This window comes from Coregonus clupeaformis, chromosome 11 (genome assembly GCF_020615455.1).
Source record: "Coregonus clupeaformis isolate EN_2021a chromosome 11, ASM2061545v1, whole genome shotgun sequence".
NCBI classification, from domain to species: domain Eukaryota; kingdom Metazoa; phylum Chordata; class Actinopteri; order Salmoniformes; family Salmonidae; genus Coregonus; species Coregonus clupeaformis.
In genome coordinates this window covers 35,953,745-35,978,314 of record NC_059202.1, presented here as the reverse complement: position 1 = coordinate 35,978,314, position 24,570 = coordinate 35,953,745, and the positions used below count along the sequence as shown (strand labels likewise).

The following is a 24,570-nucleotide window of genomic DNA, read 5'->3' as shown; positions in this document are numbered from 1 at the left end:
GATACTCTACCTCAGGCGAGCAAAACCTCGAGACTTCCTTAGTATTTGATTTTGTGCACCAGCTGTTGTTTACAAATATACACAGACCGCCACCCCTTGTCTTACCCGAGTCAGCCGTTCTGTCCTGCCGATGTAGCGTATAGCCTGCTAGCTGAATGTTATCATTGTTGTCGTTCAGCCACGACTCCGTGAAACATAAGATATTACAGTTTTTAATGTCCCGTTGGTAGGATAACCGTAATCTTAAATCGTCCATTTTATTCTCAAAAGCTTGAACATTGGCTAATAGGATTGATGGAAGAGGCAGTTTACTCGCTCGCCGTCGGATCCTTACAAGGCACCCGGATCTGCGTCCGCGATATCTCCGTCTCTTCCTCACGCGAATGGCAGCCATCTTCTCCGGCGCTGTTCTACTCACATCACTGACCTGGATCATTACCACCAACCCCGGATTGTCTTGTCTCATTACACTCACCTGGTTCCCATTTCCCCTGATTAGTATGTGTATATACAGTTGAAGTCAGAAGTTTACATACACTTCAGTTGGAGTCATTAAAACTAGTTTTTCAACCACTCCACAAATTTATTGTTAACAAACCATAGTTTTGGCAAGTCGGTTAGGACATCTACTCTGTTTACAGACAGATTATTTCACTTATAATTCCCTGTATCACAATTCCAGTGGGTCAGAAGTTTACATAGACTAAGTTGACTGTGCCTTTAAACAGCTTGGAGAATTCCAGAAAATGATGTCATGGCTTTAGAAGCTTCTGATAGGCTAATTGACATCATTTGAATCAATTGGAGGTGTATCTGTGGATGTATTTCAAGGCCTACCTTCAAACTCAGTGCGTCTTTGCTTGACATCATGGGAAAATCAAAATAAATCAGCCAAGACCTCAGAAAAAAAATTGTAGACCTCCACAAGTCTGGTTCATCCTTGGGAGCAATTTCCAAACGCCTGAAGGTACCACGTTCATCTGTACAAACAATAGTACGCAAGTATAAACACCATGGGACCACGCAGCCGTCATACCGCTCAGGAAGGAGATGCATTCTGTCTCCTAGAGATGAACGTACTTTGGTGCGAAAAGTGCAAATCAATCCCAGAACAAGAGCAAAGGACATTGTGAAGATGCTGGAGGAAACAGGTCAAAAGTATCTATATCCACAGTAAAACTAGTCCTATATCGACATAACCTGAAAGGCCGCTCAGCAAGGAAGAAGCCACTGCTCCAAAACCGCCATAAAAAAGCCAGACTACGGTTTGCAACTGCACATGGGGACAAAGATTGTACTCTTTGGAGAAATGTCCTCTGGTCTGATGAAACAAAAATAGAACTGTTTGGCCATAATGACCATCGTTATGTTTGGAGGAAAAAGGGGGATGCTTGCAAACCGAAGAACACCATCCCAACCGTGAAGCACGGGGTGGCAGCATCATGCTGTGGGGGTGCTTTGTTTCAGGAGGGACTGGTGCACTTCACAAAATAGATGGCATCATGAGGAAGGAAAATTATATATTGAAGCAACATCTCAAGACATCAGTCAGGAAGTTAAAGCTTGGTCGCAAATGAGTCTTCCAAATGGACAATGACCCCAAGCATACTTCCAAAGTTGTGGCAAAATGGCTTAAGGACAACAAAGTCAAGGTATTGGAGTGGCCATCACAAAGCCCTGACCTCAATCCTATAGAAAATGTGTGGGCAGAACTGAAAAAACGTGTGCGAGCAAGGAGGCCTACAAACCTGACTCAGTTACACCAGCTCTGTCAGGAGGAATGGGCCAAAATTCACTCAACATATTGTGGGAAGCTTGTGGAAGGCTACCCGAAACGTTTGAACCAAGTTAAACAATTTAAAGGCAATGCTACCAAATACTAATTGAGTGTATGTAAACTTCTGACCCACTGGGAATGTGATGAAATAAATAAAAGCTGAAATAAATCACTCTCTACTATTATTCTGACATTTCACATTCTTAAAATAAAGTGGTGATCCTAACTGACCTAAGACAGGGAAGTTTTACTAGGATTAAATGTCAGGAATTGTGAAAAACTGTGTTTAAATGTATTTGGCTAAGGTGTATGTAAACTTCCGACTTCAACTGTATAGAGTAAATGCTTTATTTGTGAAAGTGAGGTATGATAAGGCAGCTCTGTGGTCTCTTCAGAAAGGCATGTGGCTAATGTGTTGTCTAGGTGGATTGTCCAGGCAGGTCCTGGAGAGATGCTTGGGCCCAAAAGCCTCCTTATGGGTCGTGCTGAAGTGTTGCTCATTGTATGGAGCGGTGATGTGGCTGAATTTAATCTAGAGAGAGAGAGAGAGCGAGAGAGAGGGAGAGAGAGAGAGAGCAGAGAGAGAGAGAGAGAGAGAGAGAGAGAGAGAGAGAGAGAGAGAGAGAGAGAGAAAGAGACTTGCTGATGGGTGCACACAAAAGGGGCAAAGAGCTTGTGTGTGTACATGAACCAGTTTCTTGGGAACAACCGGTTCTCTGAGGACGTATTAGTTATTCTGAGATGTTTGTATTGCTTGAGCACTGATAGCGGCAACAAATCTCCAGGCAGAATTTGAAAAAGATTACACATTACGCTGTGTGTGTCTAGGGAACATAAAGTGAAATGTGTACATAATAAGCCTGAAGAAAGGTCAGTTTGACCCTCAAATGCTTGTTGGAAAATGCATAATTGACAATACTGGCCTCTAGCGTTCATTTATACAACCATAATTGACTAGAAACTTTGCTCATCTCTCAGCAGTATTGGTTTTAAATTCCAATGGCACAGGAACTTCTGCACCAGTGAATTATAATGCTGACTGTTACTTAAGTTACTTAACTATATACGTAGGGTTGCAAAATTCCGGGAACTTTCAATAAATTCCAGAAATCCTGGTTGGAGGATTTCGGATTTCCTGCTTATTCCCTCCTGATTCCGGGAATCTTCCAACTGTGATTTTGGGAAAACCAGGGAATTTATTGAACGTTCCCAGAATCTTGCAACTCTATATACCTGACGAAGTTGTCTTGGGCTAAGTTCCTGCCTCCTGGAGTTTAGTGGGAGGAAGTCCCTTTGAACAGTAGTCAAGGCTGGTCCAGGCTCTGAGGAGTATACCATAAATCTCATTGACAAAAAAAATCCATTAATATGGAATGGAACTCAACTGACTGGGATATCTGAGGATGTTTTGGTTTCTCTCTCTCACCTTGGCCGGCTAGCACGTGGCCAGAGGGATGGGTGTGCGGCCTAGCTCGATTTATGTCCCTCTTGGGGTAGTCTTCCTGGGCTGCGGTGCTGTAGAACAGGCCTCCCAGACTGGGTCTGCCCAACTCCACATTGCTCCTGGTCCTCACGTTGGCTCCACTGAAATGCACCGGCTGCTCTCTGTGGTTCTGCTGCGGAGGGGAGGGAAATCCAACCAGGCCGGTTAGGAAGACAGTAGCCAGAAATGCAAGTCAAAATAAAGGTTAAGTTGGAACAATGGGGCTGCCCAAGGTTGCAGGCCACTCCTATGCAAATTAAAATTATTAATGTGGGAACACCCATAAAATATGAATGTTGGTTCAGCCTACTATATATTTTGCCCAAGAGTACATTTTACATCCTAGGTAGGAAGTGGGAGAACGCAAGGCATGGAAAAGACATGGGAAATGCATAAAAGTACTGCAGGACAACAAGGCCTACATGTAATTACACTATTATCACACCTACCATCAACTTATGTTTTAATTCCCATAAAACCTGTGCTCTTTTGCATCATAACATTCCTGCATGGCAAGGTACTATACGGATGTCCTCGATCCATTTAAAGGCCAGGAAGCCAGTGATACACTTTGCTCAAATCTGGCCTGTAGATGGGTAAATAGGAGGATTTGGGTTTCACCTCAGAGAAGAAAAAGCCATTGGTTGTGGTCATCATCCTCAGTCGGTTGCGCCCAGGATCAGTGTCCCCTCTGGGGATTGAGCTGAGAGTCTTGTTCCTTTGCATCAGTAGAACAGGGGCTGGGAAACAGGCCCAATACAGGGAGTTAGCCAAGCAGGAGAATGAGAACACTGTAGCACATTCATGAGCGAAGCAATACATCGTTATGTCTGTGGGCTGTTTCAATAGCATTTGCTAAAAATTGCAATCGAAAAGAAAATATCCAATCCCGCAATTTGTTTTGCAATAGAATATATGAATACATTATATCAACAAGAGCTAGCTGTTTTGACACAATTCAGTCAGTGAGATAGAAGTCAAAATAGATAATAATCAATCAAATCCATAGGGTTAACAGTGCAGTATGTTATATCATTGACCAACAGAGTATTAATGAATAACCTTGGCTTACACACCTGACTTGGCCTCACGAAACGCATCAGCCATAGTAGATGTCCATTTGTTTTCAGACAAATCCCCAAGATTGACCTTCAAACGTTCCTTCACATTGACTGGACTGGGTCAATGAAAGGTTGATACATTAGACATATCAAAACATGTTTAAAAACATTGCTTATTATGATTTGGACAGGCATTTGCTATTATAACAGGAAAACATGGCACGTTTTCTAAATACAAGATGATGGAGCATTTAAGAGGTGATGTGAATTTTGGCATGCTTACAGTAAGTCACATACCTAGGGTTGCCGGGGTGGCTAAAGGACACATCCTGGGTGGTTTCAGTTTCCAGAATCTTCTGTGGGTCTCCCATTGTCACTGAGGAGTGGAATTGCTGAACCGGAGAAGGAAAAGTACAGTACACCCTCAGCAAAATTTCATTAACATCTTATCAAAGGCCTTAGCAAAGACATGGTGTGGCTTTGTTGTGGCTTTGTACTCCACAGGGAGCAATGAATATTAAGTAAGATAATTATCAAAGGCCAGTTTAGCGCTCATACCTAGTCTATTTAATGACCATTCATAGAAAATATTCACATGATTCCATTATTCACATACAGCTACTGTACAGAAAACAGAGAATTTCCCAGTAGCCTAACTATTCCAGGAGATCAATGGCTATTGATACCTTCTCCACAGGTTGAGGTGGGCTGTGCCATTGTCCCTGGAATGCATTTTTGTAGTGGGAGTCAAAGTGGTGGGCATCCGTGTCCCATTTAAAGGTGGGTTCTCGCTCTGAATCACACAGGCATTGACAATGTCACAATCTGACTCAAGGTTACACTTTTTTTTTAAACAGAGCTACTCTTTTAAACGTACAGTCAGTGTAATGGTATACTGAAGCACCACACCCGGCATAAAGGTTAATCCAAAACAAGTGTGTGCCCCCGTTCTTAAAAGCTATATGCCAGGCTTCCATATGCCAGGCAGTGAATGACAAACATTGTAGATAGACTACATAGGCATGCATAGGCCTAACCTATTTCACTAATCCAAAAAGAGAATGACATCACAGATATAGTATACATGCATCTACTTTTAGACAATAACCTAGATTTGATAGAGCCACTGACCTAGGTGTTTGACCTTGGCTTTGACAATGGGCGACACGTTGTATTCTGTGAACAAGGCTTTATGAGTGGTCACAGGAAGCTTCTCCTCCAGCTGTTTCTTCTTGATGGCCATGACTGGCCGGATGGGTTTGGTGTGGGATGAGGCCAGGTGCTGGAAGCCCTCTGCCTGGGTGGTGAGGAAGTTGAGCTGCCTGGGGTCTTTATGCATCTGGAAGTTGGTGCACAGCTTAGTCCAAGCAGGGGTGCGGCTGAGGGGGATCCGTGGGTGGTGGGGATATGACTTGACCGCTTCCGTCAGATACTCCTTGATCCAATGCAGGTCTTTGTGCTCGACCTGGGCAGGGGTGGGGCGAGAGATGGCGAATCTCTTGGGAAGGGTGGCGAAGGAGTTGAAGTCCGTCTGGAAGGTGGTCTTAAATGCCTCGTCAAGGCCATTGCCACTGTCGCCGCCCCAAAACGGAATGTGTGAGGACTGAAGGAAGTCCTTTCCCATCAAGGGGGCTTGAATCAATGTGCTTACAGCCATAGCACTTCTTGGACTGTTATTACTTCTTTCTGTGTTGTCTTTTTCTTACATCAATGTGCCTTTCCTGTTATGGTTCTCTTTCTTTTTTTTAGAAGTGTGGAAAGAGAATGCAGTGGTCTCACCGTGGAAACCAAAATAACACAAATAATGAAGATGTCACAATACTATGAGAACTGAGAGCAAAATTCCCCATTCTTTTCTTTATCATTCTATAAACTTTTTTTGTGTGGATAATACGAATCTCTGTCCTATGTAGCCAATCACATACATAACATGACATTACTTATTCACCTATCACTGTACATGCATTATGACAGCCCCGAGTGATGAAGTTGACATTTTCTGTTAATTAGGAATGGAATGAAGATGTGAATGAACAGAAATGACCATGAACAGGAATGAGAATATTCATTATCTGCTACTATGTGTTTATTTGTTTATAGCAAAGTGACGCTTATAGGACGCAATGAAAGTGACTTACCCATTCCAAAGTGAAGAGTATCAGCTGAATAGTGGTAGCTACACGTTTCCCTGCATCAAGTGTCTTTTATGCATAATTTAGCATTTCCGTGGATAACCTTACAATATCAATTTGCCTTGTCTCACATTCACGTATAAACACAGTTTGCATGGCAATGCATGCAATTAGTAAGATGTTGTTTTTAAACTTATCACCATGGTGCCAAAATCACAAGCAAATAGTTACTGTGGGAGCAGCTTTAATGGTGTTAATGTTTCACTGTGGCATTTATTCAGCCATTACAGTGAACCTGTCCTCCCCATTTCTCCCTATACTGATACATTCATACATTTATCCATAGGCTATCAATAGCAGTATTTCTAGCAGAAAATATACAAAACAGCCATTGACAATAGATTGTTCTTATAAACACATCCTAAAATAATGCACACCTGAGACAGGTATGGTTATAGAAATGACCTCTTCAGAACAGTTCACTCAGTCACACCAGCAGGTGGCAGTAAAATTCAATTATCTAAACACCTGGTCCAAATTAGTGATTGATTGTGTTCGTTTGAGAATACAATTGAGTAATAAGAGTAGTATATTGCAACTTTGTATAATCATAAATATAATTTTGCCCACATTTTGGAGCTGTTAGTAGAGTTAGGATTAATTAAACAGATTTGTGCCAAAAACAACAACTGGTGCGATACAGAGGAGGATATGATGTAAAATAACTTCCGCCTTGTACAGCCTCTTTTCGTTGAGGTTCAGCTAGCGGCCGGGTGGGTGCATGGTTTTGTCCATAACAATTTTAATGAAATTTACTAGAAGACGCATGTATTATGTCGTAGAAATACACCATTGTTCCTCCGCTACCATATAAGTCTCTAAATAGCCTTTTGGTTATCACATGTGAGACGTGTAAAGTGTAAATATGAGTATTGAAATATAACGAGTTCCAGCATGTGGTAAAGAGGCCTTGCTGGAAGCACCGGCTTGGCCGCAGCTGTTGGCTAGTTAATTAGCTTGCCACTAGCAAGATTGTTGGCCGCTCATTCTAAATGCCAATGTGACTAGCTGTCTCAGCTAATCTTCAAAGACGTAATACTTTTTAATGACTGAGTATATATATTTATTTTACATGCGCCAGGGATTGGCTGACTTGGCTAGCTAGTATGCTAAGCACATAAAAATAAAATAATTAGCTAGCTACTGCCACTAACTCGCACCATATTTTCTCCCAACAGCCTGCCAAGATGCAGATTTTCGTGAAGACGTTGACGGGGAAAACCATCACCCTTGAGGTTGAGCCCAGCGATACTATTGAAAATGTCAAGGCCAAGATCCAGGATAAGGAAGGTATAGTATGGTGTTCTAAGTTTCATTTTGGCATACTATATTATGGATGTTTTAAATACTTAGGGTAGGTGGCTTTGATACTAGCTGTGTGCTGTGGTGATTTCATTATAGTGGATCATATCAATATGCCGTTTATTCTCAGGTATTCCTCCTGATCAGCAGCGTCTGATCTTCGCTGGCAAACAACTTGAGGATGGTCGCACCTTGTCAGACTACAACATCCAGAAAGGTAAGAGATTAGGAGTTGACAGTGGGCGCATGTAATGTTGCTCATAGTTAAGAATCAACCCTATGCGAAAACATACCTGTGAACTTTGCATTAACTATCTACTATGATGGTGTTACCCTCCAGAGTCCACCCTGCATCTTGTGCTGCGTCTTCGCGGAGGCATTATCGAGCCATCTCTGAGACAGCTGGCCCAGAAGTACAACTGTGACAAAATGATCTGCCGCAAGTAAGTAGAGCTGAGTACAGTTGCATTAATGGTGGTAATGAATGGTTTTTACAATTTAGGTTGGAGCCTTTCTTTGCACTGTTTTTAGTTTCCTTTTACAGTAAGAAACATTAATCCACATTTGAGATTGAGGTGACAAACGCAACATGCTTCAGAGCAACTGCAGGAATGTTGCTGTGTACATAGTAAAACTTAAGTAGACTGTATAGTGAGGAAGAAAGAGTGCTAGGGTAGTGGCTAAGACCGCTGGACCAGTCTTGGCCACACATTTTGCACAGTTCTGATCGTGTGTTGTTGCAGGTGCTATGCTCGCCTCCATCCTCGTGCTGTCAACTGCCGCAAGAAGAAGTGCGGACACACCAACAATCTGCGCCCCAAGAAGAAGCTGAAGTAAACAGTTGGCTTGGTGCTTTCTGTGGAACATATGCACAACTGTTAAATAAACATCCAAAAATGTACTTTGGCTGGCCTTATTTGTCTTGATGTTAATACATTTTTTTTATTTTTTTTTTAAAGATAAATAATTTAAAGATTAGTGCCTGGCTTCAATCAGATCAAGTGTTGGCCGACATCCGCATTGCAGATGTTTTGGAGGTGTAACTAAGCTGCCATATCGGTGAGCGGCTGCTCTTGTCACAAACCACTCCCTTATTATCCCTACTGCGTAAGAAGTTAAACAGCGCCAGAAAGTGTAGGCTCTATCGATATAAGACATGAATGTCAGAACACTGATAGGCATAAATCCCTTGATCAAAATTAACAAACATGCATCTGTCTAATTTGAGTGTTTGAACTTATAATGCGGCTGCATGCGATTTGTTGTATTATAGTCAGGTCTCGTTGCATCCAATGGCAGTGTGCAATAAGCGAACACAACGAGCTGCTTGTGGATTTGAGCGGTCTAAAAGCCAATTTATGCTTGATCTGGACATGTAGTCCGAGAGCTCCGTATGGAGGGTGTGACGTGCTTGTGGAGGCCAAATCGAGCTCCATTCTGCATTGCCGTGCGCCTCCCCAATTTTGTAACAATGCGGAGGACTCCGTATAGCTCCGCATTGACCTATTGGTTGACGGTAGGTGAGGGCGGTACATCACTTCCTTGACAACAAACATGGAGAACTTTGACAAAAGGCTATCAGAACAAGTTCATAAATAACATCTTTTATGATGCTTCCTGTAGGGATTTAAAATGCACCAAAATGAGTTTGAACTCCTGAGAATGCAAATAGTCTGGGTAGAAATTTGATTAGATGTTCAGGAGTCTTATGACTTGGGGGTAGAAGCTGTTTAGAAGCCTCTTGGACCTAGTCTCGTCGTTGTCGGTGATCAAGCCTACCTCTGTTGTGTCATCGGCAAACTTAATGATGGTGTTGGGAGTAATGCCTGGCCATGCAGTCATGAGTGGACAGGAGGGGACAGCAGGCACCGCTGAGGGGCCCCAGTGTTGAGGATCAGCGTGGCAGATGTGTTGTTACCTACCCTTACCACCTGGGGGCGGCCCGTCAGAAAGTCCAGGATCCAGTTGCAGAGGGAGGTGTTTAGTCCCAGGGTCCTTAGCTTAGTGATGAGCTTTGAGGGCACTATGGTGTTGAACGCTGAGCTGTAGTCAATGAATAGCATTCTCACATAGGTGTTCCTTTTGTCCAGGTGGGAAAGGGCAGTGTGGAGCACAATAGAGATTGCATCATCTGTAGATCTGTTGGGGCGGTATGCAAATTGGAGTGGGTCTAGGGTTTCTGGGATAATGGTGTTGATGTGAGCCATGGCCAGCCTTTCAAAGCACTTCATGGCTACAGATGTGAGTGCTACGGGTCGGTAGTAATTTAGGCAGGTTACCTTAGTGTTATTGGGCACAGGGACTATGGTGGTCTGCTTGAAACATGTTGGTATTACAGACTCCGACAGGGAGAGGTTGACAATGTCAGTGAAGACACTTGCCAGTTGGTCAGCGCATGCTCAGAGTACACGTCCTGGTAATCCGTCTGGACCTGCGGCCTTGTGAATGTTGACCTGTTGAAAGATCTTTCTCACATCGGCTACGGAGAACGTGATCACACAGTCGTCCGGAACAGCTTATGCTCTCATGCATGTTTCAGTGTTACTTGCCTCGAAGCGAGCATTGATCCAGAGCATGCCAACATGCTCAACCAGTGACATGTCTGGTGAGAATGCAGGCCATGGAAGAACTGACATTTTCAGCTTCCAGGAATTATGTACAGATCCTTGAGACATGGGGCCATGCATTATCATGCTGAAACATGAGGTGGTGGCGGCGGATGAATGGCACGACAATGGGCCTCAGGATCAAGTCACGGTATCTCTGTGCATTTAAATTGCCATCAATAAAATGCAATTGTGTTCATTGTCTGTAGCTTATGGCTGCCCATCCCAGAACCACACCGCCACCATGGGTCACTCTGTTCACAACGTTGACATCAGCAGTCAGGTCAAGACCCTGGTGAGGACGACGAGCACGCAGATTAGCTTCCCCGAGACGGTATCTGACAGTTTGTGCAGACCCACAGTTTTATCAGCTGTCTGGGTTGCTGGTCTCAGATGATCCCGCAGGTGAACAAACCTGGTGTGGAGATCCTGGGCTGGCGAGGTTACACGTGGTCTGCAGTTGAGGCCAGTTGGACGTACTGCCAAATTCTCTAAAATGACATTGGAGGCGGCTTATGGTAGAGAAATTAACATGAAATACTCTGGCAACAGCTCTGGTGGACATGCCTGCAGTCAGCATGACAATTGCACACTCCCCTCAAAACATCTGTGGCATTGTGTTGTGTGACAACTGCCACATTTTAGAGTGGCCTTTTATTGTCCCCAGCATAAGGTGCACCTGTGTAATGATCATGCTGTTTAATCAGCTTCTTGATATGCCACACCTGTCAGGTGGATGGATTATCTTGGCAAAGGATAAATGCTCACTAACAGGGATGTAAACAAATTTGTGCACAAAATTTGAGAGAAATATGCTTTTTGTGTGTATGGAAAATTTCTGGGATCTTTTATTTCAGCTCATGAAACCAACACTTTACATGTTGCGTTTATATTTTTGTTCAGTGTAGTTTAACTAATGCGGTTGATTGACTATGATATGAACATGTATTGGGGTTGACATCCTTACAAGCATTATACTCCGATTTTTACCTCAACATAGTGTGAAATACACATATAAACAATAGCCTAAATGTAGGGTAATTTTGCTGTGGGAATTAGAGAGAACCGGGATGGAAATACAGTTGGGAAAATGGTGCAATCTTGGCTGAGCCATGTCAAGTACCGGGAAACAGACTCCAATATCTCAAAAGAGGTAAGGTATTTTCGTTTAGCCAGTTACTTGTAATTAGCTGGATGGCTATCGAGATTAGCCCTGAATCACTAAAAGGCTGTACATGGTCAATCCATTTACTGCGCTGTGGCCTCCGCAGAATTCAGAGCATTCATACTTTTTGCACTTCAGGGAGCTGTCATATGCATCCAATAAATTAGTCTGCACCGCACCACTGGTAGTGAGTCATGGCTAATCACTATAGCCATCCAGCTAATTACAAGCAACTGGCTAAACGAAAAGACCTTACCTCTTCTGATATGTTGGAGTCCGTTTCCCGGTGCTTGACATAGCTCAGCCAAGATAACGTGAAGTAGAAAGAGTACACCGTTTTCCCACCTGCATCTCCATCCCGAATCTCTCTATTGCCCCCAGCAAAATTAGCCTAGACTTAGGCTATTGTTTGTGTATTTCACACTATGTTGAGGTAAAAATCTGAGTATAATGCTTGTATGGATGTCAACACCAATACATGTTCATTTCATCGTCATCAATCCGGTGGCTGTACAGTATTTAATGCAATGCGCCTCTGCAGAAGTCAGAGCATTACATTAACATTTACGTCATTTAGCAGACGCTCTTATCCAGAGCGACTTACAAAATTGGTGCATTCACCTTATAGCCAGTGGGATAACCACTTTACAATGTTTATTTTTATTTTATTTTTTTGGGGGGGGGGGGGCTATCCCAGGTATTCCTTAAAGAGGTGGGGTTTCAAATGTCTCCGGAAGGTGGTGAGTGACTCCGCTGTCCTGGCGTCGTGAGGGATCTTGTTCCACCATTGGGGTGCCAGAGCAGCGAACAGTTTTGACTGGGCTGAGCGGGAGCTGTGCTTCCGCAGAGGTAGGGGAGCCAGCAGGCCAGAGGTGGATGAACGCAATGCCCTCGTTTGGGTGTAGGGACTGATCAGAGCCTGAAGGTACGGAGGTGCCGTTCCCCTCACAGCTCCGTAGGCAAGCACCATGGTCTTGTAGCAGATGCGAGCTTCAACTGGAAGCCAGTGGAGTGTGCGGAGGAGCGGGGTGACGTGAGAGAACTTGGGAAGGTTGAACACCAGACGGGCTGCGGCATTCTGGATGAGTTGTAGGGGTTTAATGGCACAGGCAGGGAGCCCAGCCAACAGCGAGTTGCAGTAATCCAGACGGGAGATGACAAGTGCCTGGATTAGGACCTGTGCCGCTTCCTGTGTAAGGCAGGGTCGTACTCTCCGAATGTTGTAGAGCATGAACCTACAGGATCGGGTCACCGCCTTGATGTTAGCGGAGAACGACAGGGTGTTGTCCAGGGTCACGCCAAGGCTCTTCGCACTCTGGGAGGAGGACACAACGGAGTTGTCAACCGTGATGGCGAGATCATGGAACGGGCAGTCCTTCCCCGGGAGGAAGAGCAGCTCCGTCTTGCCAAGGTTCAGCTTGAGGTGGTGATCCGTCATCCATACTGATATGTCTGCCAGACATGCAGAGATGCGATTCGCCACCTGGTTATCAGAAGGGGGAAAGGAGAAGATTAGTTGTGTGTCGTCTGCATAGCAATGATAGGAGAGGCCATGTGAGGATATGACAGAGCCAAGTGACTTGGTGTATAGCGAGAATAGGAGAGGGCCTAGAACTGAGCCCTGGGGGACACCAGTGGTGAGAGCACGTGGTGCGGAGACAGCTTCTCGCCACGCCACTTGGTAGGAGCGACCAGTCAGGTAGGACGCAATCCAAGAGTGAGCCGCGCCGGAGATGCCCAGCTCGGAGAGGGTGGAGAGGAGGATCTGATGGTTCACAGTATCAAAGGCAGCAGACAGGTCTAGAAGGACAAGAGCAGAGGAGAGAGAGTTAGCTTTAGCAGTGCGGAAAGCCTCCGTGACACAGAGAAGAGCAGTCTCAGTTGAATGACCAGTCTTGAAACCTGACTGGTTTGGATCAAGAAGGTCATTCTGAGAGAGATAGCAAGAGAGTTGGCTAAAGACGGCACGCTCAATAGTTTTGGAGAGAAAAGAAAGAAGGGATACTGGTCTGTAGTTGTTGACATCAGAGGGATCGAGTGTTGGTTTTTTGAGAAGGGGGTGCAACTCTCGCTCTCTTGAAGACGGAAGGGACATAGCCAGCGGTCAAGGATGAGTTGATCAGCGAGGTGAGGTAAGGGAGAAGGTCACCGGAGATGGTCTGGAGAAGAGAGGAGGGGATAGGGTCAAGCGGGCAGGTTGTTGGGCGGCCGGCCGTCACAAGTCGCAAGATTTTATCTGGTGAGAGAGGGGAGAAAGAAGTCAAAGCATAGGGTAGGGCAGTGTGAGCAGGACCAGCAGTGTCATTTGACTTAACAAACGAGGATCGGATGTCGTCAACCTTCTCTTCAAAATGCTTGACGAAGTCATCCACAGAGAGGGAGGAGGGGGGGAGGGGGAGGAGGATTCAGCAGGGAGGAGAAGGTGGCAAAGAGCTTCCTAGGGTTAGAGGCAGATGCTTGGAATTTAGAGTGGTAGAAAGTAGCCTTAGCAGCAGAAACAGATGAAGAAAATGTAGAGAGGAGGGAGTGAAAAGATGCCAGGTCCGCAGGGAGTCTAGTTTTCCTCCATTTCCGCTCGGCTGCCCGGAGCCCTGTTCTGTGAGCTCGCAATGATTCATCAAGCCACGGAGCAGGAGGGGAGGACCGAGCCGGCCGGGAGGATAGGGGACATAGAGAGTCAAAGGATGCAGAAAGGGAGGAGAGGAGGGTTGAGGAGGCAGAATCAGGAGATTGGAGGGAGAAGGATTGAGCAGAGGGAAGAGATGATAGGATGGAAGAGGAGAGAGTAGCGGGAGAGAGAGAGCGAAGGTTGCGACAGCGCATTACCATCTGAGTAGGGGCAGAGTGAGTAGTGTTGGAGGAGAGCGAGAGAGAAAAGGATACAAAGTAGTGGTCGGAGATATGGAGGGGAGATGCTGTTATAGTAGAATAACAGCATGTAGTAAAGATGAGGTCAAGCGTATTGCCTGCCTTGTGAGTAGGGGGGGACGGTGAGAGGGTGAGGTCAAAAGAGGAGAGGAGTGGAAAGAAGGAGGCAGAGAGAAATGAGTCAAAGGTAGACGTAGGGGTGTTGAAGTCCCCCAGAACTGTGAGGGGTGAGCCATCCTCAGGAAAGGAACTTATCAAGGTGTCAAGCTCATTGATGAACTCTCCAAGGGAACCTGGAGGGCGATAAATGACAAGGATGTTAAGCTTAAATGGGCTAGTGACTGTGACAGCATGGAATTCAAATGAGGAGATAGACAGATGGGTCAGGGGAAAAATAGAGAATGTCCACTTGGGAGAGATGAAGATTCCTGTGCCACCACCCCGCTGACCAGATGCTCTCGGGGTATGCGAGAACACATGGTCAGACGAGGAGAGAGCAGTAGGAGTAGCAGTGTTTTCAGTGGTAATCCATGTTTCCGTCAGCACCAAGAAGTCGAGGGACTGGAGGGTAGATAGGCTTCTTGTGCTTCTCAGAGTTGTTGTCAAGGAAGTTAATTTGTGTTTATACAGGACCTCCCGACCCCACCTACCGTCAACCAATCATGTCAATCGTGTAATTTTTACAATATTTGTAAGGCGCACGGCTATGTGGTATGGAGCTCGATTTGGCCTGCGCAAGCCTCCACATTTGCGTCAAACCACCGTAGCGAGCATAAATTGGCAGTCGAAACAGTTTGCAGGTATATTATGATGAAATTAACATTTTGGACTTTGGCAGGGGTTTTCGGCTGTTCGTGCACACCATTTCTTTTTTCTTGAGGCAAGTCTTAAATTGGGTAGCCGAAGTATACGCCCCTTCGTCAGTGATTGGTCAACAGTACTACTCCTAGTAGGAGTGGGAACATGAAGTCACAGATAGAACAATTAGAACATATTTGATTAAGTGTTGCCATTCAACTAGTGTATGCAAATTTTTTCACCTTTACTGCACCAAACTGCTTAGCCAGATGCGGACAATTTTGAGGAAGTGTTTCTGGCTATGTTGCTATGGTGGCTCAAAAGGGAGAACAGTAATATTGCAATTTTTTCTTGTTTTTCAAGCTCAGGTCTTTAGGGAGTATGCGAGCACAGACGTTCGCTTCATCTAGCCGAGTTCTGCTAGGAGAAAACCAAACCTACATATGCGGACGCCTTACAGTTCCACCTCAGATACAGCCAAAACAAAGCCACAGATAAAACATTGCGACAAATATTTCACTGGATGTTTTAATGTGAAGCATCCACTTGGCGTTTCCACTCACTACCAAATACTAAAATGTAAATGTAAATATGGTAGTGAGAGGAAGCCCACTGGTGGGCAGTGGGAGAAGATGGAGAGAGGTGGATTTTGGCCGACATTCTGCACATTTTATCATCAATGAAACATTTGATCTCAATACAGTTCTTATGTCCCAAAACTAGCATCTATTATGAACAGAGTCGACTACGGTTTGTAGACTTTATCCTTTGCAAAAGTTTTTTAAAATCGCGTTGTTTAGGAGTGCAAAGACGGATTGAGTTATTGCACGTGTGCACTTCAGAGTAGGCGTTCCCCTAACGGAAATATGCAGATGATGCTAGAATGCGCCAATAGGATCTCGCTAGCTCGTGCTTGGCTCGGCTCTGCCCCCCTCCTTGCTTGTTCTGCCCACTATGGCTCATTTGTTCCCATTAGACCGTAGCCTCTCGTTTCCATCTTGGTTTAGTTATAAAAAATATTTGACAAATCTATGCGAATGACAATCTGATTAAATCTAGCCGGAAATGTTCTTGGGACAGCCTGTTGAATTTATGTTGACTCGACCAGAGAAACTTTTTGTTTATTCAAGTCAGGCCTTCATCAGGGCATGGACAGCTATGAAAACATTGATTAACAGACAAATCAAACAGCTAGACAATTCAAGGTGACTCGCATACTTGCATGAAACAATTCATTGAACCAGCCCCAAAGGAAACCAACAAGCTGACAAAGGCACAATGCTTTTGTGCTTGATGATCTTGGGTGCAGTAGACAGGATTTTTATGAGTTAAGAGATTGAAAAACAGGGCTTATGTTCAAAACTAAATGGAACATCTCTCCCAAATGAAAGACAAATTACTGGCAAGTCAAATATTTAGACCCCTAAGCTAAGGGAAATTCATAAAAAACAATCTGTTAAATGACTAAATGTGCCTCCATGGCAGTCAGTGCTTGACTTGGACTGAAATAGGTTTGGGTACTCATTGTCAGTGCCGGTACTGTTTATATTTAGGTGCAGGAGCTCCACAATACTTCTGAGCTAATATTCTATAAGAGGTGCAGGAGCTTGTAGTGTCGAGAACGATGCTGAGATGCTGTGATGACAAGAAATTCGCTGACACTGTTCTTGATTATAATGGTTTATTACATCTTTACTTTCAGCGTCAATTTACAGATTTCTGTAGAAAATCCGGAGAACAACTGACCCAATCTCTAATATGTTGTTTTCTCCCCGTCCTTTGTCCCAACCATAGTATATATATCCTATGTAACCTGATATGGGTGGTTTTCCCTACAGACCAATCCCTGGCCTCCACATAACAGACTTCCTCTAACACACCATTTGCAAACATCAGCAAAGTCATAAATTGTTTAGACACTACAAGCTCTAGCAGAAGAAAATGTAGGTGCTGGTACTCAGCTTCGGTGAGCTCCTGCCCAAGTCAAGCAAAGCACTGGTGTCAGTCCATTTTTAAAAAGAAGATATCTGTAGTTCATTGTTAGTTGGCTACTACAATTAATCAAATACATAGCATTGAAAAATAGAACCACATTTCTGATAAGTTTAATGTTGAACTTTATACAAATATTTTAGTTCCACAATATTGTCAGGTGAATATTATAAACATGGGTTCCTCCTATGCTTAAAGTAAAGTAAAATCAGGCAAGTGTGATTCGTAAGGCCCTGTTTTAATACTGAAAAAATTAATCGTTGATTACTTTCTTTCCTCGTGAAATTATAGGAAAATACAACAAATGTGGTCCTCTGTAGCTCAGCTGGTAGAGCACGGCGCTTGTAACGCCAAGGTAGTGGGTTCGATCCCCGGGACCACCCATACACAAAAATGTATGCACGCATGACTGTAAGTCGCTTTGGATAAAAGCGTCTGCTAAATGGCATATTATTATTATTATTATTATACAAATATACACCACTTTTCACCTATCCAATTATGTGACAGAGATTACTTCAAGGGAAAAAAAAGTGATAATTTGTACAGTACTTGAACATGCTCAAACACTGGATGAATTGAGAAATCAGGTTGCTGAGGTATTAGTGGTGGTCAATAAAGCCCCGTTTCCAATGGCACTTAAAATTAGGGCTACCGTAGCCCAGTGTCACAACTGGTGCCAACTCGATTAGAATTCAGGCTGGTGACGCCGCTACTATGCAACCACCAGCTGATCACTGCTGGATGCTGACACCACGTTTAGCTAGCTTGTCTGGGCTTGTTGCTGTTAGCTAGCACATGGAAAAGCAGTACTACAGTAGTCAGACATGACACGTATTACCACCATAGCTGGATCCTTCATTCATTTTTTGCACTACACAATAAACTTTAATGAGAACAGTCAGCCCTCAAATGCTAGCGACCTAACGTTACCTAGCAAATCAGAATTGAAACAAGCTAGCTAGTAGCTAGCAGGTTTGCTTGGTTAGCTAGCTAGCTAATAGCCAATGCCATTGTAAGCAAGGTAGGAATTAAGCTAGCTAGCCTGTTATGCTAGCGACGACGCTAACCATTTAGCTAGCTAGCGTTAGCAAGCTAAATACATGGCTGAGTCTGGCTGGCACTGGCAGGAGTATGGGGTAACGCTAGTTACAGCATGGTGAGCGTGAATAAAATTATTCAACATCTTGCTAGCTAGCTAGCAACATTAGCGAAGCCAGCTGCACAGTCACATATTGGCTACCTAGCAACATGGCATCATTTCTAATTTCTGGAGGCAGAGGAAACGCAATTCGAGCTAGCCCCGTTGCCAATGGAAAACGGGGTTTAAGTACCTCGTGTATATTAAGAAGAGGATAAGAACACCACTTCAGATCCTACGCTCAATTTTAATGACAGAATAATTACACAGGCAATTCAAGACAAAGTTATTATAATTTTTTCATTATCTAAAATGTATTGTGCGGTCCAGTCCAGGTAGTACAGAACGCGTGTGCTTCGTCCAGCTACGTGGGTAAGAAAAGTTAGTGCATCTTTGGTACTGCATGTTGTATTGTTACTCCAGTTGGATGAAAACATTGTATGGCCACTGTTTTCTCCAGAAGGTTAGAGATGGGCTAGTAAAAATGTAAAACGAACATGTTCCAAGTACACAGAGCAGGTGAAACTTTCCGATTATCCTCACACATCAATTGTTGGATTAAAATTGATAGTCAGTCACACTTCTAGGTAGTCAATGTGCATTTGAAGCAAAATGAGAAATCACATTGTTCAACAGAATACAATTGCAGTTTGTATAAATGAACAAGAATATGCTTTGGTGATGCTACATTACCTACAGAGTACTTGTCAAAAAATAGTATTGCTAATTCAACACTGATTTAACCTTATTTGTACTTAATACCAAGAAAAAATGCCTCAAAGTCTAGGTCAGAAGAAAATCTCTTGGTGTGTATCAGTGAAAGTTCAGATACCAAGTTAGCTATATGTATTGAATCAAGTACAGGACATATTTACTAATAACACTACTTGTGCTTTTAAATCTATTTGTAAACGATTGCATTTTGGGTAATGCGCATAACTCACATTACTGTACTTGGCATGGTTATTTGCTGAGCTCATGCAGTTTTGGTGATAAGTCCTCTGCAGCTGAGCATTCTGCAGTAACGTCTCTGTAGGATCACCAAATCATTATTATGGCAACTGTTGATGTGATACAATAGAAGTAAACCTATTCATTAATTCATAATACTGACAAACGTAAACAATAATTAGGCACCTACATTTTTAAGTGCAAGCCCAGATTCAATTAAACTATATTTGAAGTTTAAGAACCTCTATAAGAGCAGGTTGACAGAATCATAACCTAATGAAATTTACATGAAAATGGTGTAAAGGTCAACAGAACAATTCTCTTCAGCAACGTTTAAATAGAAAACCTGACCCTGTGGGTTATGCTCCCAGCCTCCCACCTAACAATAGAACTGGTTCTTATGTACGGCTGCAACAGGTGGAGCCAAGATTCTACTCTCATTCACTGCAGTTATGTGATTGAGCAAACATTGTTCTGAAAGAGCTAGCTTAATTTTCCTTCCTTGTCCATCGCCCTAAAAAATTATGTCATTGTGGTGTGCTATTTGTTGATGAGCTTGGCCAAGCTCTGTCGCAGGTCGTTCAGGTCGTAGATCTTGACGTCGAGAACGTCGACGACCCGCTGAACCTCACTCTCCGCCCGTTCCCGCTCCTCCAGAGAGGAAGCTAGAGTCTGCTCAGCGCTCTCCACCCGTTGCTCCAGTTCTGTGTTCCGTGTCTCCAGATCCTAGAAGGTCCACAAATGACAGAGGACTACAGATCAATTTATGTTAAAATGGTCAGTGTCATATCAATTTGTTTTTCCCCCAACCCTGCTTTTTTGCATACCCTTTGTAAACTCTCACCGAGCCCCTTAAGCGGTTGAGAATCACTGGTGTTCAGGATTCACTAGTGTGGAGGAGCCAAAAATGCATGTTCTACCCCAATTAACCAAACTCACCTGAAGTCTCTGAACAGCCTCTTCCCTCTCTTTTTCCAACTCATGGATATCTGATTTCTTGCTCTGTAGATTGTGGATTTCCTAAAAAAGACAACAAATACAGTAATCCTTTGGTATTTTATCAGGATACCCATTAGCTGTTCAGAAAGCAGCAGCTACTCTTCCTGGGGTCCACAAGGGACTCTTTATTACTAGGCGGCAGGTAGCCTAGCGTTTAGAGCGTTGGGCCAGTAACCGAAAGATAGCTGTCAAATAATCTTGTGTAGCCTGGCTTGTTTTGACAAACTTTGGGACATTTTACTGTTACTGAAATTTCCGTCATGGACTCCAGTACAAAGTGACCTTGTATGAGTTATCCTTGCTGAAGTTTTGCTTGTTTAGACTGTAAGAGAATGTGGAGGTTTGAGATAGCACTACAACGCCACAAGGAAACTGAACCATTTAGATGCAGTGCCTTCAGAAAGTATTCAACCCCCTTCACGAGTGTCACGAATCTACACACAATATCCCATAATGTCGAGGTGGAATTTAGTTGTAGATAAAAAAAAAACTAATTAATAGAAAATGAAAAGCTGATAAAAAAATTTAAAAAGTCAAGTATTAAACCCCTTTGTTATGGCAAGCCTAAATAAGTTCAGGATTAAACATTTGCTTAACAAATCATGTAATAATCTGCATGTACTCTGTGTGCAATAATAGTGGTTAACATGATTTTTGCACTACATGGCCGAAAGTATGTGGACACCTGCTCGTCGAACATCTCATTCCAAAATCATGGGCATTAATATGGAGTTGGTCCCCACTTTGCCTACACTCTTCTGGGAAGGCTTTCCACTAGATGTTGGAACGGGGACTGTTCCAACATCTGCAGGGACCTCACTTAGCCACGAGCATTAGTGAGGTCGGGCACTGATGTTGGGCGATCAGGCCTGGCTTGCAGTCTGCATTCCAATTCATCCCAAAGGTGTTCGATGGAGTTGAGGTCAGGGCGCTTTGCAGGCCAGTCAAGTTCTTCCACACCGATCTCGACAAACCATTTGTGCTGACGTTGTTTCCAGAGGCAGTTTGGAACTCGGTAGTGAGTGTTGCAACCGAGGACAGACGATTTTTATGCACTACGCACTTCAGCGTTCTGTGAGCTTGTGTGGCCTACCACTTCCCAGACGTTTCCACTTCGCCTAGACGTTTCCACTTCACAATAACAGCACTTACAGTTGACCGGGGCAGCTCTAGCATTTCAGAAAACTATGACGGTGCCACGTTGAAAGTCACTGAGCTCTTTAGTAAGGCCATTCTAATGCCAATTACATTTTACATTTACATTTTAGTCATTTAGCAGACGCTCTTATCCATTATTTTTTTTATTTTGCAAACGCCATGCTCTACCAACTGAGCTACATCCCTGCCGGCCATTCCCTCCCCTACCCTACCCTGGACGACGCTGAGGCAATTGTGCGCCAATTGTGCGCCCGGTCGCGGCCGGCATACGACAGAGCCTGAATTCGAACCAGGATCTCTAGTGGCACAGCTAGCACTGCAATGCAGTTCCTTAGACCACTGCGCCACTCGGGAGGCCAATGTATGCCTATGGAGATTACATGGCTGTGTGCCCAATTGTATACACCTGTCAGCAACGCGTGTGGCTGAACTATCCGACTCCACTAATTTGAAGGGGTTTCCACATACTTTTGGCCATGTAGTGTATGTTGAATAGACCAGGGAGGTTTTCCAATGCCTCGCAAAGAAGGGCACCTATTGGTTGATAGGTAAAAAAAAATAAAAGCAGACACTAAATATCAATTTGAGCATGGTAAAATTATTAATTAGGCTTCGGATGGTGTATCAATACACCCAGTCAATACAAAGATACAGGCATCCTTCCTAACTCAGTTGCCGGAGAGGACGGAAACCACTCAGGGATTTCACCATGAGGCCCATAGTACTTTTTAAACAGTTACAGAGTTTAATGGCTGTGATAAGAGAAACTTGAGAATGGATCAACAGCATGGTAGTTACTCCACAATACTAACCTAAATGAGAGAGTGAAAAGAAGGAAGCCTGTACAGAATACAAATATTCCAAAACATGCATCCTGTTTGCAACAAGGCACTAAAGTAATATTGCAAAGAATGTGGCAAAGAGAGAAACTTTTTTTTCCTGGATAAAAGGCATTATGTTTGGGGCAAATCCAACACATTACTGAGTACCATTCTTCATATTTTCAAGCTTGTGGTGGCCGCATCATGTTATGAGTATGCTTGTCATCAGCAAGGACTAGGGATTTTTTTTTAGGATACAAATAAATGGAATAGAGCTGAGCACAGGCAAAATCCTAGAGGATAACCTGGTTCAGTCTGCTTTCCAACAGACACTGGCAGACAAATTCACCTTTCAGCAGGACAATAATTTAAAACAAACAGCCAAATCTACACTGTTCTTGAGTGGCCTAGTTACAGTTCTGACTTAAATTGGCTTGAAAATCTATGGCAAGACTTGAAAATGGCTGCAATGATCAACAACCAACTTGACAGAGCTTGAAGAATAAAAAAAAGGGGCAAATATGTACAATCCAGGTATGCAAAGCTCTTAGACTTACCCAAAAAGACTCACAGCTGTAATTGCTGCCAAAGCTGTTTCTAACATGTTTAAATCAAGATAGTGTTTTATTTTTCAATATTATTTTACAATAAAATTCTTCTTCCACTTTGACAAGTATATATAGATCGTTGACAATAAAACAATTTAAATCCCACTTTGTAATGCAACAAAATGTGGAAAAGTCAAGGGGGTTGAATACTTTCCGAAGGCACTGTAAATGTGATGCCCTATTTTCAGAATGTTTTGGGCATTGTCATTATTCATAGCATTCTTGAGCAGTAGACCAAGTTTGCAGCTGCTCCGAAATAATACTGTACTTTCTCAAAACCGAATAAACCTGATTGTTTGGATGACTGACAGTTTTCCCATAATGCAGCCGGGATTCATTTAATCCATCCAATATAGATACACGTAAAGCAATTTCCTTTGAACAAGAGGTGGGATTTAGAGTATGCAAAATACCTCTACCAAGGCTTTCTGCTTCCAGATGGGAAGTGTTTTAAAAAAAACTCAAGAACAACTGGTTTCTTGAGATTCTCAAGCAAAAACCTTAGTTTATACCTCACTAGTTTCTTTCAACGGCACTTTCTAGAGAGCATAGAAGGCTGGCACCTCAAGGCTAGCAGTACCTGGTTGCCTAGAAGAGCGTCTGAGCCCCGGGCCTTACCTCGACTTTTGCTTTGAGCAAGGCTTCCAGCTCCTCCAAGGACTGGGTCAGCTCATCCCTCGTCTCAGACCCACTGGGACCAGGCTGTCCGCTCTGAGCCTCCAGCTCTGCCACCTGCAAACACACAACAACAGAGAGAAAGAGAGCGAGAGACAGAGGGATAGTAAGAGGGAGAGAATAACACTAAATAAGGAGTTTTTCAATCCTAGATTACATGCAATGACAGTGGATGGTTGAACATCATTTCCTTTCGGCTGTCAGCTATGACGTGTTAAAGGACCACAATAACACAGAATACATCACTATGGAGACATTTTATTAATTGCCAGAAGAGTTTTAAATTAAGGTTTGCGGATGTAGACATTAATTTGACCTACTTGTATGTGTTTAGCATAGAACTTGACTCAAAGGTCTGAATTCCACATATGCTCATGTGGTGAGTTGTGATTAAAAGAGAGGACAAACCGTTTACCCCTTGAAGTCATAACTCCACAACCATAAAAAAACTAAAAACATTTGCCCCAATTATCTTCAATTGAACACCAGACAGGAACATGGTTAGAATCTGACTTGTTTATTGAAAACGGACTAGAATGTTCATGGGTTTGTGCTCAGCTTTCGCAATAACATCTCTTCCTTTGCATCTCCTCTGCATATTCAAAATGGCCCTTTAAGATTCCATATCATGCCATCCATCGTAGCTCGAGAAAGCTGCTGTAGGAGTATGTGTCTCCTGAGTGGCGCAGTGGTCTAAGGCACTGCATAGCAGTGCTAGCTGTGCCACTAGAGATCCTGGTTCGAATCCAGGCTCTGTCGCAGCCGGCCGCGACCGGGAGACTCATGGGCGGCGCACAATTGGCCTAGCGTTGTCCAGGGTAGGGGAGGGAATGGCCGGCAGGGATGTAGCTCAGTTGATAGAGCATGGCGTTTGCAACGCCAGGGTTGTGGGTTCGATTCCCACGGGGGACCAGTATGAAAAAATAAAATATATGTATTCACTAACTGTAAGTCGCTCTGGATAAGAGCGTCT

The 24,570-nt window shown here is 43.7% G+C and overlaps 3 protein-coding genes across 3 annotated transcripts in view; 1 reads left to right on the top strand and 2 right to left on the bottom strand.

Annotated features, from left to right (window-relative positions):
* Positions 1-2,157: 2,157 nt before the first annotated feature.
* Positions 2,158-6,034, bottom strand: LOC123492009 (testis-expressed protein 45-like). Its single transcript, XM_045223622.1, has 8 exons — positions 5,453-6,034; positions 5,008-5,114; positions 4,619-4,713; positions 4,337-4,437; positions 3,882-4,000; positions 3,204-3,393; positions 3,011-3,099; positions 2,158-2,309 (listed from the first exon to the last, which is right to left on the bottom strand). The coding sequence occupies exons 1-8, from the start codon at positions 5,976-5,978 to the stop codon at positions 2,169-2,171; spliced, it is 1,368 nt and encodes a 455-aa protein (XP_045079557.1). The 5' UTR covers positions 5,979-6,034; the 3' UTR covers positions 2,158-2,168.
* A 1,099-nt stretch (positions 6,035-7,133) lies between these two features.
* Positions 7,134-8,716, top strand: LOC123492007 (ubiquitin-60S ribosomal protein L40). The gene is made up of 5 exons (XM_045223621.1): positions 7,134-7,226; positions 7,692-7,803; positions 7,946-8,032; positions 8,156-8,258; positions 8,559-8,716. Exons 2-5 carry the CDS (start codon positions 7,701-7,703, stop codon positions 8,650-8,652), a joined length of 387 nt encoding a protein of 128 aa, XP_045079556.1. The 5' UTR covers positions 7,134-7,226; positions 7,692-7,700; the 3' UTR covers positions 8,653-8,716.
* A 9,896-nt stretch (positions 8,717-18,612) lies between these two features.
* LOC123491987 (homer protein homolog 3-like) overlaps positions 18,613-24,570 on the bottom strand; it is a 50,489-nt gene continuing 44,531 nt past the window's right edge. The window contains exons 8-10 of the mRNA XM_045223590.1: positions 23,541-23,654; positions 20,276-20,356; positions 18,613-20,062 (exon numbers count right to left, since the gene is read on the bottom strand). Coding sequence (XP_045079525.1) covers positions 19,877-20,062; positions 20,276-20,356; positions 23,541-23,654 — 381 coding nt within the window. The 3' untranslated portion in view covers positions 18,613-19,876. The remainder of the gene's footprint in view (positions 20,063-20,275; positions 20,357-23,540; positions 23,655-24,570) is intronic.